The sequence below is a fragment of the Hypomesus transpacificus genome, chromosome 12 (genome assembly GCF_021917145.1).
Source record: "Hypomesus transpacificus isolate Combined female chromosome 12, fHypTra1, whole genome shotgun sequence".
NCBI lineage: Eukaryota > Metazoa > Chordata > Actinopteri > Osmeriformes > Osmeridae > Hypomesus > Hypomesus transpacificus.
The window spans coordinates 6,787,986-6,804,201 of record NC_061071.1 but is presented as its reverse complement, the minus strand read 5'-3'; the positions used below and the strand labels follow the sequence as shown (position 1 = coordinate 6,804,201).

The window sequence follows — 16,216 nt, the reverse complement described above, 5'->3', positions numbered from 1 at the left end:
TGTTCACCTTGCACATGGTGGAAAAGATTCTATGAAGACTGCAGTATCCTAAGACATGTCGTATCCAACTGTGGTATTTAAGTCAAATTTAAACAACTTGATCCTCACTATTTCAGACATGAGTTGTTTGGAAAGTCAGAGGAAAACCCCATTATGATTATCTCCAAGACAACAATTATGTTATTTCTAACTATTGTTTATTTCAAGGAGTGAATTAGCCAGAGACACACATGCTGTTAGTCTTCAAACATACTCGGTGAGCCATGGCATAGACAGTTTCCCCTCCAGATAGACACTGGGGATACAGCAGTATAACCAACAAAAAAAGCCTAGACAAGAAAATAACTGAATTCACAGGCAGGCAGTGGTTGCCCCAGATACGCTTGTCTCACTCCTCAATCAATTTCTCCATCCACTCCAGACCCATCGTTTTTTCTGGTCCAATAGTCGTGACAGTCCAATGAGTTTATACTGGATGACATGACATTCTCACGCGACTCCCACAATGCACAGCTAGACGAGTCACAGCGTAGTGGAAAGGGGTCAAAAGTCACTTGTATGGAACCAGATATTCGGTTAAACAGTTAACGAGATGGGAGAACTGGATCTAACGCTTTCATTCCCTTTGCACAAGTGGAGGTCCGACGCCGCTCGGTTGTGATAAGGAGGAAGTCCCGCTCCACTGGGGCATCGATGGGCTTAGTCCTTACTGATTGCTCATGGACAAACCCAGCCTTGTCCCCTGTAGAGAAGTCCACTCGCACATACACACATTACAGATCAGAGCTGGAAGAGGAAGGAGGATTCTAGTGGAGGGGGGAAGGGTGGAAGGGTATCCAGGAACTAGATGGTTATACATGGTCTTGCTTTTGGAGAGGGGCTGGGGGGGTTAAGGTGGCTCAGGCGGTGTTGAGGAGATCCTGGATGGCCTTCTGCTGTGTCTCATTCAGTGTTGATACACACTGCGTCCACAATCCTCCAGAGACCTGGGGGGGGGGATATACACAAGACAATTAGACACGTGCTTGACTAGACTTCCGGTTAAATCTACGTTGTGATCACGGCTGTCCTGGTGCCTCAACATGGACAAAATGCATCGTCTCCAAGTCAGTATTATTTTGGGGCTCAAATTGATCCGTTTTATGAGCAAATTCACCTGTACTTGACGGATGACGTTAGCCAACCTCTTGCTGCAAGCATCCTCGTTTTTGACAGACTCGCCAGAGACGCCATCGGCAATAATGACAAATATCTTGGGAAGATTTGCGTTGTCTGGGCCGAGAACAATAGGATTGTTGCTGAAGGGAGATGACACACAAGTACATTCGTCATCGAGTACAACTTGGCGAAACAAGAAAAGTGGACACTCGGGGCACATTCAATCCCTTACCTTTCAATGAGGTCACACAGGAAGTCAAAGGTGTGAACCGCTTCCTCTTTGTCCTCATTAAGAGGCAGCCAGGACAGCCAGTGAGGCAGGATTTCATTGACGTTGGCACACTCGGGCCTGTACCTCATCACTTTGCCCACAGCAGAGATGCAGTTCTCGGTGGCATTGACGTTCTCCTTTGCCTTGGAGTCTGCTGCCTGGATAACTCCCACCAAGAGAGGAATGGCCTCTGATAAATGAAGAGGGACATGGGGATGTTAACGGTTAAGTTAAATGTTAAATATCAAGGGGCCAATGACATGCAGCTGCAGCATGTGGCGCCGCAGCACGTGGGAGTTTGTCCGTACCTGTGCAGAAGGGCCTGTAGCTCTCCCCTCCATACTGCGCCATCACTCCCACGCCGTAGGCCGCCGCCTGCCTCACCTCGGGGCTGGTGTCACACAGCGACTGCAGCATCGGCCTCAGGAAATACTCTGCATATTTGAAGGAGGAAGGGCTGCAGTGTTCGACCACGTCGTCAAAGATGCACAGGCCCCACTGTCTGTCTGCCCACGGCCTGCTTGGACACTGGAGGGGAGAGGAGATGGGCACAGGTCAGTGAAACAGCCTGGGAAGTGCCAGGCATTTACCTAGTTGGGAATTTTGTGTGTGGAGCTGTGGATCAAACACCGAAATATATCTCCTAGTAATCCATAGGGTAAACTGAACCTCATTTTACACAGAAACTAGTTAACAGATTAAATGAAACCGAATATCCGTTGGGGTTAACCATCCGACTATCCGCCCAGAGAACTCACAATAAGGTTGACAATGAGCTGTAGCAGCTGCTCAAACCAGGGCAGCACTTTCTCCTTGTAACTGCTGAATACAGAGTGCAAAATGTCTGACACTTTGGTCAGAATGTAGACATCGTTTTCATCCTGCAGAAGACACACAAATGGTAAGAAACAAGGTCAGGGCATGGGAAATGAGGGTTCAACAGAGTGCAGCAGAGAAAAAAAAAAGTTATACAAAAGGGCGGTTCACACTCCCGCCCATCGCGTCCATGAACGAGGGCGAGGCCTCACCTCGTCCTGTAACGTCTCCTCCACCTGCTCGTCGTAATCTTCATCTTGACGTTTGGCTGAAGGACAACATGCAAGCTTGGGTCAGGATCAACACCGGGTTGGGAGGTTTGGCACCAAATCATGAAATTAAATAATGATAGCAAATGACGTTTTTTTTCTGCCAGGTACCAACTCACCGTGTCTCAGTTCCTGGTTCTTAAAGTGCTCCTCCAGCTTCCCTTTCAGAATGCCTCCCAGTTCCTCAAAGTGTTCGTTATTTAAGCAGCCATCTCCCATAAGCTCAATGCACTGAAAGAGGAAATACAGCCGAAAATGAAATGACTTTTGTGGTTAAAAATGAAAACCCTGCCATTCACACAGGAAAAAATTCCTCCCATAACAAAACATATCTACATGACACCAAACACAAGCCACACTGGGACGTACCTTGGCAAACGAATGCATTATTTCCGATAAGACGTCTGAGTCGGGCTCCGTCCCGATGGACTTGATGAGGGCGTCGCACATGAAGTGCCACATCTGAGTGAGGTACTCTGGGCCTCGCACCCGCGCACACTCCAGCAGCAGGGGCATGGACTCTGCTGCCGCCACACGCACACGTGAGCCGGTCAAGGACAACGCCACCAGCTCTGACCTCACGCCCCATCTCAAGCATGCACACGCATCACACACGCACCCAAATGTCTGACTTTGATTTGTTTATAAATGCCATGGAAATGTAATTAAGTTGGAAGGTCGAAGACCACCCCAAATTATAAAAATAAAACATTTTTAAAAGGATATCATCGTGGAAGTAGAACTTGAGCAGAGGAACCATCAGCTTCACCACCTGTTCCGTGTACTCCACAAACCCCTCCTTCAGCTCTTTGGCGTAGCACACCTGCGGACAAAGCAAAAAGATGGGCCGGTCAGCGATTCTAAACCCGGGCTGTAGCTGGGCTGGGACAGGTCGTGTCTGGCTCCCGTGCTCACCAGCATCTGGCAGGCGGTGGCCTTCTCCTCCAGGCCGGCCGTCTTGATGCCGAAGCTCTGCTGGTCTCCCAGGTTGACAAACTCCCAGCCGTCATCTTCAGACATGTTCTCCATGTCCTGGGCTGGGGTGGGAAGGAGGACACAAGCACGGGAGCAAACAGCCAGCGTTTTGGAGGACGGCCTTTAGGTGTCATAGTAATGGCAAGTACATTGCCATTTCTGGACATGGCAGATAATTATGCCCCTGTTTTGTATGTTTTATGTAATTATGCTACCAAAAAATCAAGTGTAATTTCCCTCTTTAGGTGGAATAGAGAGTCACAGGGCGACATTAAGGGACTCCAGGCAGAACTCACTGTCTAGAAGGGCCACCTCTGGTTTAATGGAGGCAGTCTTCATGAGTGGGCCCATGACTACGGGCAGGTACTGCTGGAACTCCTTCCCCAGGATCTTGCACATCCTGGCCCAGGCTGAAATCATGTAGGAGGTCTGCGAGACAAACACAAAAGCACGCGCTCGTCTAAAACCCAATCGTGTCCCAGGTGGTCACGGTCAACTTGGTCGAGTCAGTGAGAGCGTGACTTGGAGAAGTGAAGCCTCTCACCTGCGGGTCGTCGTCCTCCAGGTCGTTGAAGTCCGTTTGGGTCTTCAGCAGCAGCTGCATCACAGCCGAGGCGTCGGGCATGAACTAGCGGACAAGGAGGGAGACGGCGGGTCAGTCGGAGTGAGGGGGGGGGGGGTTCCTCTCAGAAGACCCGCTCACGTGGAGTCACGGGACCACGTGGAGGGGGATACATGGAGGGGGATACATGGAGGGCGCGCGAGAAACGCATCGCTCCGTGTCACTCGAAGGCCATCGCCCTGACTCGAGTGGCCACTGAGGGGGGCGAGTGTGTGTGTGTGTACCTTCTCCTTGCCTACGGCCAGGCCGATGAGGCTGATGCACTCGATGGTCTTTCCCCGGAGGAGGCGGAGCTCCTTCTGCACGCCGTTCTCCACAATGTGCTTGAGCGAGGGCATGAACAGGTCGTAGTAGGGCACGAACTTCTCCTCCGCCGTGTCGGCCACCGAGGCGATGGATGTCACCACCTGCTCCAGCACCAGCTTGGTGCCCTTCTGAATCAGCTGGAGGGGGGGGAAACGACCAGGGGATTAGAGCTGGCTGGCGGCACGTTGGAACCCGCTTTAGTACACCCGACAGAGGGGCGCCTATCATCGTGTGGCATGGTCTAAGACAGTTGTTCCCAACCCTGGTCCCACCCTGTCCTGCCTGTTTTAGATGTTTCTCTGCTCCCAACACACCTGATTCAAATGAACGGTCGTTAACAGGCTTCTGCAGAGCCGGATAACGACCCATTCATTTGAATCAGGTGTGTGGGAGCAGGGAAACATCTAAAACATGCAGGACAGGGGGGGTCCCGAGGACCAGGGTTGGGAACCACTGTGCTAAGACACCAGCAGACCCCTCACCTCCTGCAGTTTGGCCACCATGATGACGTGGAGGTGCTGGACCAGGCTGTCCAGGTAGGGGATGAGCAGGGACTTGGGGCAGTCCTCTGTGAAGTTGATGAGGGCGGCGGCGGCGTGGGCCTGGACGCGAGGGTTGGTCTGGTCCTCCATGGTCTGGAGCAGGGCAGAGATCACCTGCAGGGGGACGGGGTTAGAGGTTAAGTCCAACTGAACGTCTGGATTTGGGATTGGCTGGTGGTTTCGCAAAGGCAACCTGAATGAGCTAGGGAAGACGCCGAGTCGTGGAATACCTTATCGTGGAATTTCTTTTGGAAGGTGGGGGCGAAGTCTGTGGCCATCTGTCCGATGGCGTTGCACGCGGCATAGCGGACTCTGGGGTGCTGGAGGTGTGAAGGGGGGGAGAGAGGGAGTCAACAGGATGGCATTAGGAAAACAGGACAAAAGAAAAACTCCCAATTCCCAAATGAATTTGTTGCAAATGTAACATGGGAGATAATTCCAGCTGTTGTCCTTGCCTACAGGACAACAATGCTTGGTAAGTAGGCCGGGCTGTGTGGAACTCACAGGGTCTTGGCAGAACAGCAGGACAAAGCTGACGATCTCGTTGAGGATGGCCTCCATCTGCTGATGGCAGCCCTCGCCGATGGCCGACAGGGCCATGAGCCCAGCGTGGCGATACTTCCAGTCAGCTGTGGAAACACAGGGTTTGGAGTTCAGGGGTCGCCCAAAACCATAGTCCTGGAGCGCTACCGTCACGGCCGTGTTTGTTACAAAAAGTTTGACGAGGAAAGTTGGGCCGCCCAACTCTGAACCCTTCAACACCTACGTACAGTGTGTGTGTGTGTGATAGCGCGTGCCGGTCTGGGTGAACTTACGGTTCTGTAGCATCTGCATGATGTGCTGCTTGATCATCGGGAGCATAATCTTGCCACCCAGGCCACAGGCAATTCTATCCAGGGCGCTTTCACCGGCTACCGCATTGCTATGGACAGAGAGTCAAGATCATAGGAGTTCAAGCTCAGGTGGGTCTGTAATCGTCGTGGCCCACGGCTCCAGCAGGAAGCGTCTGTACCTGTCAAAGTCATCATCCTCCAGCTCGTCAGCCATGGCCCACTCCTCATCCTCCTCCAGATCCACCATCATGGCCAGCATCTGGGGGACTGCAACAGACGAGACACGAGAATTAAGCGCACGCACACACAGACCATGTGGAGAACTAGCTGTGTAAGGAGTGAGTGAGTGTGTGTGTGTGTGTGGTGCTTCCAGTCACCCACCACTCTGAGCCACGATGGCCGTGTGTTTCCTTAGCATGGCGGCAGCCGTCTCCGACAGTGTGACGATCACCTCCAGGGCCAGCTGCCTCTGCATGTTGGTCAGGTTGCTGTCAGCACACAGCTGCGGAACACAACAATGGGACGATGATTCCTTTTCTTGTCACGGCTGGAGTTTCGTAAAGCTACTCCACTGCATGTCTAAGACCAGCCATCACTCTGCATGGTAGCTGGTTTGTGATTGATTTAAACCACAAATCACTGCAGCCCCAAATCCTACTTTTGGCTCCCATCACTGTTTTGACATGTATTTACACTTTCTGTACTCACACAAGCAAATCATGGGCTCAGGAGATTCGTGTTGAGACATTGAAAACAAAGTGGACAGCCGTTGGCGCTTCAGTGTTACCTTGAGACTGAGCTGCAGCGTGGCCTCCAGGTTGGGCCGCAGGTACTTGGGTGCAGTGTCCGCAATCTCCACTAGGGACTTGAGCACCGAGTCATCCCCCTGGTAGCACGACTCATTCACCGCCTTCACAGCAAAAATGAACAAAAACAAACAAACATGCACAGCCAGTTACACCAGCAGAATAGTGAAGGTGTATACCCTCATGGAACATCTGGAAAAAGTGGCCTTTCAAAAACTATCCAACACTGTCGTGCATCACACGCTGTAAGGCTTTCCTACGGCTAATCCTTCAAACTAATTCCCCCGATCTTCTCCGGTGGAACAAATCACATCTTGAGCGCTGCTCTATCCTATCCTGCTGGATGTGGAGCGGTGACGGACCTGCAGGATGCCGGGCAGCAGGTCGGAGAAGTGCTTCAGCAGGGCTGGGTTGGACTCGTTTGACAGCACGAAGGAAGACGCGGCGCGGGCAGCCAGGGTCCGGATCTGGGGAGACGGAGAACCACATGTTGATGTCAGGCCAGTTAGGACTAACCAGCGAGGGGGTACGCTACACCTGACCCAGTCTGGGATAAACTCCCCAGGTCTAGAGCAGTGGTCTACAACCCTGGTCCTCAGGGCCCACTGTCCTGTGTGTTTGAGATGTTTCCCCTACTCTAACACCTGATTTCGATTGGTCGTCATAAGGTTTGTTGTCGAGCTTAGTAACTAACCATTTATTTGAATCAGGTGCGTCGGAGGAGAGAAGTGTCTAGAAACATACAGGACAGTTGGGCTACGAGGACCAGGGTTAGAGGACCAGGGCGTGGCTCCGGGAGGACTCACCTGTGGGTTCTCCTCGTCCTGCATGCACTGCACAAGCATGCGCTTGATCACTTCCATGTAATGCTGCTGCTGGTTGCCAAAGATCCCTGGGAAGTTCCTGCAATGGACCAGCTGATCAGCCTCACCCGTCAAGTTGAGCTCAACTCTGGGACAGGGGGGGGGGGGGGGGGGGGGGGGGGGGGGGGGGCGGGGGCTCTTTGCCGTGGGTTCACCAGGGTTCTCACCAGAATATGTGCAGAGCAGCCTCTCGCAGGCCAACGTTGGTGGAGTTGACCGAGTCAAACAGGAACTTGAGCAGCTCTGGCCATTGGTTGTTTCCATCGTCGTCTACAGAGAACCAAAACCAAAACAAGAACAGTTTTTTTTTTTTTAAACACGCTCGTCTCGCTTTGCGAACTTGCCGAGTCTTCCCTCGCCCCACCTACCAATCAGGTTGCGGCAGAGCTCGGCGGCGATGTCGCAGACCTTCTTGCGGATGTTGGGAGCGGTTTCCGACTGGATGCTGGTCAACAGCTCTGTCTTGATGGCTGTCTGCATGTCCTGCGTCAGGCCGGGGTACACTTCCTCAAAGGAGGACGACAGCAGCCGCCGCAGCAGCACGGCAGCCATCTGCTTGACCTAGAACAGGGGGTGGATTTCGTCAGCGGGGCCTTCCAAAGAGGAGATCGTTTGGAGTTCAGCCGGGGTCCGCTGATGTTTATGAAAGGCTGAAAGCGGATCATAATAATATCTGTGGTGGAGAAAAGGCTCACGCTCTTGTGTAGTGCCCCGCTCCCGTTTCACAGCTCTAAAAATACCCGTCATGAGGTGAGGAGTATCGGGAGGGCCGGGCATGCAGATGCTGCGCAAACACACGCCGGCAAGATGTCTGATGCATGACTTGCACCCTGTAGAGCACTAGTCAAACAGTGGCAGTGTCACGTAGTGCAAATATGTGCCGACTCCAGGTCTGTTAACCGTACCCATTGAAGTGGGGGTGAAGGGACAATAGGAGACTATGCGTGCTTTTACCTAGCCAGTGTCGTGATTGGTAAGAGGTGATTCAAAAGTTCTATTATACAAAGGAAACTCGCACAACAGGCCTGGTCTGTGTAGAACCAGATGAGTAGACACCTTACCTCCTCTGCAGCGGAAGCGTCTCTGATGGCTTGCAGCAAGAATGTGATTTTTGTCGGCCCCGGGATGCCATCATAAGCCTCCTGCAAGAGAGGAAAGGAGTTACAGACATCCAGTGGGAACGACAGTGTTTGGGAGCCTTGGTGAAGTCAACCCCAGGGGCAGAGTGACTGCAATTAGTCACGCCATAATATGAGTCACCCACATGAGCAACTTGAAATAGTATACTGGCAGGCATAGGAATGTTTGTGTGTCAATTATGTAAAGAATGACTGGACTGGACACATTCTGGGCTTGAGGACCAATCCCTGGGCGTGGGCTAGGAAGCACATGCTCACTATGACACACTACGATTGTAGCTAGACCCAGTGAACTTCAATTCTTTAACTTCTTATATTGTGGATGGTAAGGACAGGTTTAGACATAATATACCAAACAAATATATGAAGAAATCCAGAAATGACTAGAAGCTAATACTTCAAATATAAATAAAAATGTGGATAGGATGCTAGCAGCCAACTACAATTTAACGTTTTAAGGATATTTTCAAATATGTTCAGATCATTTAAATTCAAACTCGAAATCTTTATCTACACATCTGAGATTCTCTTCCTGCCTACTGGGGTAGATTTCGTTCCACCATGTCGGTCTATGTGACTAAAGGATTCCGATGGGCTTAGCCGTCGGCGGCTATCTATTGTCTCTCAAATGAAACTGCTGACCATCGAAGGGAGGTGAGTGTGATAAGATTCAACACACGCATCCAAATTCGGGACATCATGGAGGTAGCGTTGGTATCCGCAATAATCCAATGCGGATTTCACACTGCTTTGCTTACCTAGTTAGACGGTACACGGCAGGCTACAATCGCAGTTTTTTCAAACAGTACAGGGCAATTGTCCCGTTCTACAGATCCCAGTCAAGTGTCTGCCCCTTTACTTTACAGCGATGGACATTGTTCCAAGTCATGTAAACTGTCGTCAAAAAACTAAACTAGCTAGTAAACTAACTCATTGGTACGTTGACTGTACTCTGGTCATATACCCAAGAGCATAAACTATTCAACGCAAGAACGCTTCCCTGTAGTCAAAGCATGAGGTTGAATACACAGAAAGCCATCCTAGTTCTCAAGAATGATGACTCGCTAGCTGAGTTGGCAAGCACAAGAGGCCCTCAACTTTACAATAAAGTGCTTTACACGCTGACGAACCACACTTGTATGGCCGACGGTACCGTTCCAACTCGAGATGCTAGTTAGCTGAGCCGATTTGCCTGCCAAAGCCAGCGAGCAGATATACTCAATTGGCGAAGTTTGACTAATTTAATAAACCTATGATATAAGCGCGAGGTGCGTAAATAGCTAACACACTGGCTAACTAAAGCCAGATATAGCTGTTGCGGCCTGTATACTAGCTAGCTAGCAAGCTAACGTTTGAGATTTCTAACGTTGCATTAGTGAATGGTCATAATAGACATCCTCGAGCATGTGTTTGCTGGCTAGATGGCTAGCTAACTCGCTAGAAAAATGGGGCGTAGCAAAGGTTGTTAGCTGGCTACTTGTCTTGACCAAAAACCACTGTACCCCATCGTTGCACACGTGGGACGGGCTTGGAGATGCCTGGGTCTACGTTTGTTAGCTTTGTTAGCTAGCAAGCTAATCAATCTCAGATAGCGCGCCACCGTCACTGACAGTATATTTTACGAAGTTACCTCTGACTGTTGTCTGGCGTTGTTGTCGGGGCTCATCAGATTGCCCAGCAAGAGGTAGAAATGCTGTTGCTCCGCCATTACAGCGATATCCAGAAAGAGATCAGCCGAGAGGGAATGCGAAAAGGTGAGCCGGCAGACGTTGCGACCCCTCGCACCGGACTCAATCCCAACAGATTCTGATTGGTCTGTATTATCCGCTGAGCTATGCGTGCATTGGTAGAATCTACGGTAGACTAACGTATCTAATTGGACACAAAGGTTACAAGTACACCATTGGATGAACTAGATGTGGACAACTAAAGGTGTCGTTCCTATTGGATCGTGGAAAACTATTAATGAGAGGTTATTGGTGAGTTTTGCGGGGCGCCGGCGCGTAAAGTGAACAGTCTCTGGCAATGATGTCATAACAAAATATTGCGAAAGCGCGGGAATTTAGAAGCGTGCTTAAAGGCGTGACAATGTAATTACATTACATTTAGTCATTTAGCAGACGCTCTTATCCAGAGCGACTTACAGTAAGTACAGGGACATTCCCCCCGAGGCAAGTAGGGCGAAGTGCCTTGCCCAAGGACACAACGTCATTTGGCACAGCGGGGAATCGATCCGGCAACCTTCTGATTACTAGCCCAACTCCCTCACCGCTCAGCCATCTGACTCCCTAATTAAAAATATGTAATTTGCTCTGTAAATTATTTAATCGGAAATGAAATCATTTGCATTTAATTTCAGACTAGCCAAATCAAGTCAAGTCAGTTTATTTATAAAGCATATTTAAAAACACCCACGTGCTGTACAAAGTTATCAAATAAGGCAAACAACAATAAATAGAAACAACAAACAAAACAATTTAGCACGAGTGATCCTCACCTGACTCTAAAGCCAAATAATAAAAATACGTGACTTGAATGTCTCGGTGATGGGGGATGACCTGAAAAAAATGGGCAGCCATTCCACAGACTAGGGGCCACAACTGAAAAGGCACGATCATCTTTTGTTTTCATCCGAGTCGGTGGAATGGCTTGAAGGAACTGGTTCGATGATCTAAGGAGCCTGGAAGTGTGATACAACATAAGGATATTTGAAATATACAATGGAGCCAATCCGTAAAGCTTTATAAACAAGTAACAACACATTGACAACACCTTGTAATTCAGACTAGTTTAAGAAAATTAAAACCTGCCTCAATTTGATGGCTGACAATATACAGTGCACGTTTCTTTTTATTATAAAATTCATGAACATACCATACAATATCATAATTATTGACGTATACAAACAAAAAACACGCTGTTTTCTCAAGTTGAGTCAAATAAAGAAATTATGAAGGTATAAAGCTACAAAGAGTTGTTTTGTTTGTTGTTTCTATTTATTGTTATGAGAGTACACTTGAAATTATTAAAATGGACAGACACAAGTCTCAGCTCGCAAGATAACATAATTTCCTAATTTACAAAGCTGCGTTTTAGAATATTGATTGATGCAATATTCAGGCTATTTGGAGTATCAAGCCACATGTCCAAAATGGTTAATTTAAACTTAACCTACGTTAACCTTTTATTATTAATAAGCCTATTATAAGCATTGCACAGCAATTGACTTATCTTTATATTTGGCACAACATTACATTAAGACGTTATCATAACAACATTAATCGGTGACCGCATAGTACAACACAATGTTTTGGTATCTTTGTAATTGAAGCGTTTTTGTCTTTGATTTGTAGTCTAACTGCGTCTTTCACACATTGCGATATGCACTTTCATCATATTATTTATATAATTCAATCGAAGATTATCATGTTATCCTTATTTAACCTAACCGTAATACTTATGTTTGTACTCATTTTTTTCTGATAAAAAGAAAACCGACCACTGCTTCAAAAAAGAAGAACGACCACTGCTTCAATAAAATCCTTGCTGACATAAATTAATACTATAGGTCTACATCAGTACATACATGTGCTCATCTGTTAGGCCTATATAAATCCAGTGGTTTTTAATGAGACGCTGCTCATGAATGAACTTAGTGTTTGCAGTAGAATCATCATATAGATGATGGATTGACAAGTGCATCTTAAACAAATACATTTTTAGACATCAATTTGTAATAAATCAGTACAAAAACAAAATGTCTTTCTTTGTGCGACTAATAATACAATTTCCTAAATATAGGCATTCATATCATATCTTGACAGATATTTTTTTACACACATTTCTGACCAGCTAGATCTATAGGCAGGGGTCTCCAACCCTGTTCCTGGAGAGCTACCACCCACACTGTTTTCACTTCAACCTCAATTTAGCACACCTGATTCCACTTATTAGCTGGATGATGAGCTGAATGAGGATATATTATTTGCAGTTGAATTGAAAGTGTACAGGATGGTAGCTCCCCAGGACCCGAGTTGGAGACCCCTGATCGTGTGCTTGAGAAGAAAACAGCATAAGGTATACAGGCACAGTGCGTGTTCCTCCTCGTAGTGTTGCCAAATACAGGAAGTCATGTATCTGGGATCTGTGGCAGCTGCTCAGAGATGGGTGGGGAGTCTCTACTGAGGGAGTCTGAATCCTTAATGTTGGTCTCTCCATCTGTTTTGGAGCATCTCTTGGATACCAATTTATAAAGACCAGCCAGAAAGAATACCACTGCGATTACTGTAAAGTAGCCGGCATAGACAAGGAACTGTGTGGAAGAAAAAGGGGAGATTTTTTTTATTTTTTATAAAACATTGATTCTTCTTCAACTCCATTACATTTCTAAAGTTATATAGCTCTTCCACGGCCATCCATTAACCATTAAAATTACCTGCGTAAAAACATCTAGGCCCAGCCCAGCAGTATCCACCACCACCAGAGTCAGCAGCGTCTGGAGTAGTAGAGCAATGAAGGTGTTTACTCCAAACACAAGGGCGTATCTCTGCATACTCAGATTGACAGCAATTTGGTACCTGTTGGGACGGAATGGGACATTTTCTCGGAGTAAAAGGTACGACTGACAAAGACCTTTTTGGGTTGCAACATAAAAAAAATAGATAGCACGTTCCAATGTGCAGGTGTTCCATCTTACATATTTGACAATTTATTTTAATATATTCCACAACCAGTCACGTTCAATATTCCAGTTTCACTTTTGTGATGTAAAAGTAATACCGGCTCTGTATTGCCCTCTGGTGGAGGTACATGAAGTTCATTGCTATCAATCTCCTAAACCCAGTTTGCACACTTCAACTGTCACACATCCAAACAGGTTTCAGAAGGCATCAACCACTGAGACTGAAAGCCACCAGAAGATTCAACATGTTGAATCGTCCGCAGACAAAGCAATTCAAAGCCTGATCTCGCCCAATCACATTCGCCCACGAGACACCTGAAGATTCCCTGCGCTTCCTCAAAGAACTGTTTCTCGAATGGGAAGTTCTGAAGCCCGGCCATTACTCACGTGGCGATGGTGATGAGCAGCATGTAGGTAGCTCTGAAGACAATGTAGGAGATGTAGCACACCCAGATGTTCCTGACGGTATCCATGACGTACATTGCCACGGCCATCACAACAGAGAAGATGCAGAGAGATAGCTCCCCCCACACCGCCCAGGAGATCTTCACAAAGCCCACCCCGAAGGCCGCCGAGGCACCTGTGGAAGGAGAGCCCAGCAACACTCAGCGTCCTATTTTTATGTGAATGTCAATTCATTCTTTTTCACAGACCATAGAAACACTGGAAACATGTCAACTGGGCCTTACCCAACAAGGTGGAGACCGTCTCAACATATCCATTGTAGATCTCAAACTCCTGGGATGGCAGCACCTTCTCCCACAGGGCCTGGGCATAGTTGATGACCTGGAAGTAGCCACATGTAGCTAGCGCCCACCAAACCGACCACGCCAGGAGGGTTGGGCAAGAGTAGCATTGCAGGAAGTCCTTCCATAGAATTCTCAACACATCCACAAGGCTGTTGCTCGAATCATCGCTAGTCTTTGTGACCTGGGTAAAGACATTGTTACACATGACTAAATAGGCAGTTCGCTTGATGTAACTGGTTGTACAACTGTTGAGAGATATTAGGGCATTCACAAGCCAGTTTTGCAAGTGCTCCGGTGTCACCACTGGTGTGTGTCAATCTGACTGACACACACTTTCAGACAGAGGCGAGTAGGGAGGAAGCTAACACTGAGAGGAACAGGCAAAAGTAAAAGTAGAAAACCATTCCAAATCATTCCTATGATTACCCAGAACAAAATCTGCATTTTTTTTTTTTTTTACTTGAGACAGGCTCTATTAAAAAGAGATTAAATCTCAGCTGACGGCATTGGTGTCATGGCTTAGTTTGGTCTATTTGTGTGTGTGTGTGTGTGTGTGTGTGTGTGTGTGTGTGTGTGTGTGTGTGTGTGTGTGGAAGGGAGAGGGAAAGCAGTGAGAAACTGAACATGCCTAATCTGAAACACACTATTTAATCTCAACAGGAGACTTACCATGACAACATCATTCATTTTAAGAGGTACTCTCTCTGTGTCTTCTGCTTTATCAAGGTGCTTCTGGCCATCAAGGTGTCCTGATTTCACCCTCTCCTTAGCTCCAGAGTTGAGATGAAAAAACAAGCTTTTACTGGGCATGGGCAGAAACCACGGAGCTATAAAAGCAAGTACGGATGACACCAGTGTGATGACACAGAGGTAGAGGAGGGCGACCTGACCCACGGACACCAGGATCTGGCCGGCCAAGGAGCCAGCTGCAGAGCCCAACAAGGTGATGCTTCGACAATAGCCCGTCACTCTCTGGTACTGAGCAGGCTCAACCACACTGTAGATATACGCGTAGTAGGCAACGTCGGTGGCAGTGGCCAGGCCAAAGAAGAACTCCAGGAGCTGCATGGCCATCACACCCTGGGCCTTTAAAAGTATAGCATAGGTCACCACAAAGCTGGTCGCCTGGAGAATCAGTACAGGCTTGTAGCAGAGGTAGTCCGTGGCCAGGAAGACGGGGAAGAGGAGGACGAGATAGGAGTACGTCCATATTGGGTAGATCTCATTTACAACCTGCAGGAATGAAAGAGCACTTTATTACAGATTACCATTCCATTTGTTCTCTTCATATACTGCAATTTGCTGTGTGAACATAGAGAACACTGCAAATGTCATTGTCAGTCCACAGGAAACTGTATACTACTAAGGAAATCAAATGACTGGGAAAAGACATTTCGGAAACAATAGCCATACAAAATGTGAAATCAATTATTTTCGGATTACGGTAATCTTCTAGAATTTAAAACCACATGAGCTGTCCTTGTGATTTGTCCACTGCAAATCAAATAGCTACTAGTTTAATACAATGCAAAGTAACAAAGTAAAGCAGAGGGAACACGTTTAAACAACAAAACAATTGTGCCTTACTTGTGTAATACTATCTTTATGTTAGTTTACTAATGCTAGCTGGCAATGATATACAGTCTGTAGACGACTGCAGCTATCCGAGTTAGCTAGCCAGTGATATGGGTCAACTTCATACGACGATTTTGTGTAACGTAAATAGAGAACTTCTTGACCAGCTAACGCTAGCTCATTTGGTTGTAATTTTCATCGTAGGACTGTACACTGAATGGCTGATGGCTTTGCATCCTTACAGTAGTTACTTACCTCTGTTTCAGTAAGGTTTTTGTCAGGTCCCATCAAAAATGCAGTCAGAAAAGGTTCGGAGGGTCTAAGATTGCTAAAGAACCCATAAACACACAGCGAAATTGTGGGATATAATTGGGAAATTTCCATTTCATTTGTAATATGACCTCCAGAGCACAGGGCTCTGTACACTACGCAAGCCGACAGAGATATCTACAACAGCGAATGAGAAGCGTGTTTACTGTCGCTCAAAAATGACGACTTGGTCATTGACCTATCAAATTAAAGGAACAAGGGGGTGCGTCCAAATGCAAAAAACACGGACCAGAGCCATTGGCTGTGATCCGAACTAGTCATACCTCCTGTGACAAAGATCA

The 16,216-nt window shown here is 47.6% G+C and overlaps 2 protein-coding genes across 2 annotated transcripts; both read right to left on the bottom strand.

The window, feature by feature from the left end:
• Window positions 1-82: 82 nt before the first annotated feature.
• kpnb3 (karyopherin (importin) beta 3) lies at window positions 83-10,430 on the bottom strand. The gene is made up of 26 exons (XM_047031051.1): window positions 10,231-10,430; window positions 8,523-8,603; window positions 7,830-8,022; window positions 7,629-7,731; window positions 7,405-7,501; window positions 6,961-7,065; window positions 6,580-6,702; window positions 6,174-6,294; window positions 5,972-6,059; window positions 5,775-5,881; window positions 5,464-5,588; window positions 5,190-5,279; window positions 4,900-5,073; window positions 4,336-4,554; window positions 4,034-4,117; window positions 3,786-3,918; window positions 3,430-3,551; window positions 3,241-3,337; window positions 2,884-3,056; window positions 2,634-2,745; window positions 2,458-2,513; window positions 2,188-2,310; window positions 1,738-1,957; window positions 1,391-1,619; window positions 1,157-1,298; window positions 83-986 (listed from the first exon to the last, which is right to left on the bottom strand). Exons 1-26 carry the CDS (start codon window positions 10,306-10,308, stop codon window positions 900-902), a joined length of 3,282 nt encoding a protein of 1,093 aa, XP_046887007.1. The 5' UTR covers window positions 10,309-10,430; the 3' UTR covers window positions 83-899.
• A 525-nt stretch (window positions 10,431-10,955) lies between these two features.
• Window positions 10,956-16,070, bottom strand: slc19a2 (solute carrier family 19 member 2). Its single transcript, XM_047030850.1, has 6 exons — window positions 15,861-16,070; window positions 14,700-15,263; window positions 13,971-14,211; window positions 13,669-13,861; window positions 13,036-13,177; window positions 10,956-12,912 (listed from the first exon to the last, which is right to left on the bottom strand). Exons 1-6 carry the CDS (start codon window positions 15,987-15,989, stop codon window positions 12,730-12,732), a joined length of 1,452 nt encoding a protein of 483 aa, XP_046886806.1. The 5' UTR covers window positions 15,990-16,070; the 3' UTR covers window positions 10,956-12,729.
• Between the last annotated feature and the right edge of the window lie 146 nt (window positions 16,071-16,216).

Bases quoted from the DNA above. Each gene is read 5' to 3' on its own strand.
- kpnb3 (XM_047031051.1), bottom strand. From the start codon at position 10,308: ATGGCGGAGCAACAGCATTTCTACCTCTTGCTGGGCAATCTGATGAGC. The intron at 7,502-7,628 runs GTGAGAACCCTG...GGTCCATTGCAG, and splicing joins GCTGCTCTGCACATATTCTG to GAACTTCCCAGGGATCTTTG. The intron at 1,958-2,187 runs GTGAGTTCTCTG...TCTCCCCTCCAG, and splicing joins AGCTCATTGTCAACCTTATT to TGTCCAAGCAGGCCGTGGGC.
- slc19a2 (XM_047030850.1), bottom strand. From the start codon at position 15,989: ATGGAAATTTCCCAATTATATCCCACAATTTCGCTGTGTGTTTATGGG. The intron at 15,264-15,860 runs GTAAGTAACTAC...TCATTCCTGCAG, and splicing joins AAAACCTTACTGAAACAGAG to GTTGTAAATGAGATCTACCC. The intron at 14,212-14,699 runs GTAAGTCTCCTG...GTCTTTACCCAG, and splicing joins AAATGAATGATGTTGTCATG to GTCACAAAGACTAGCGATGA.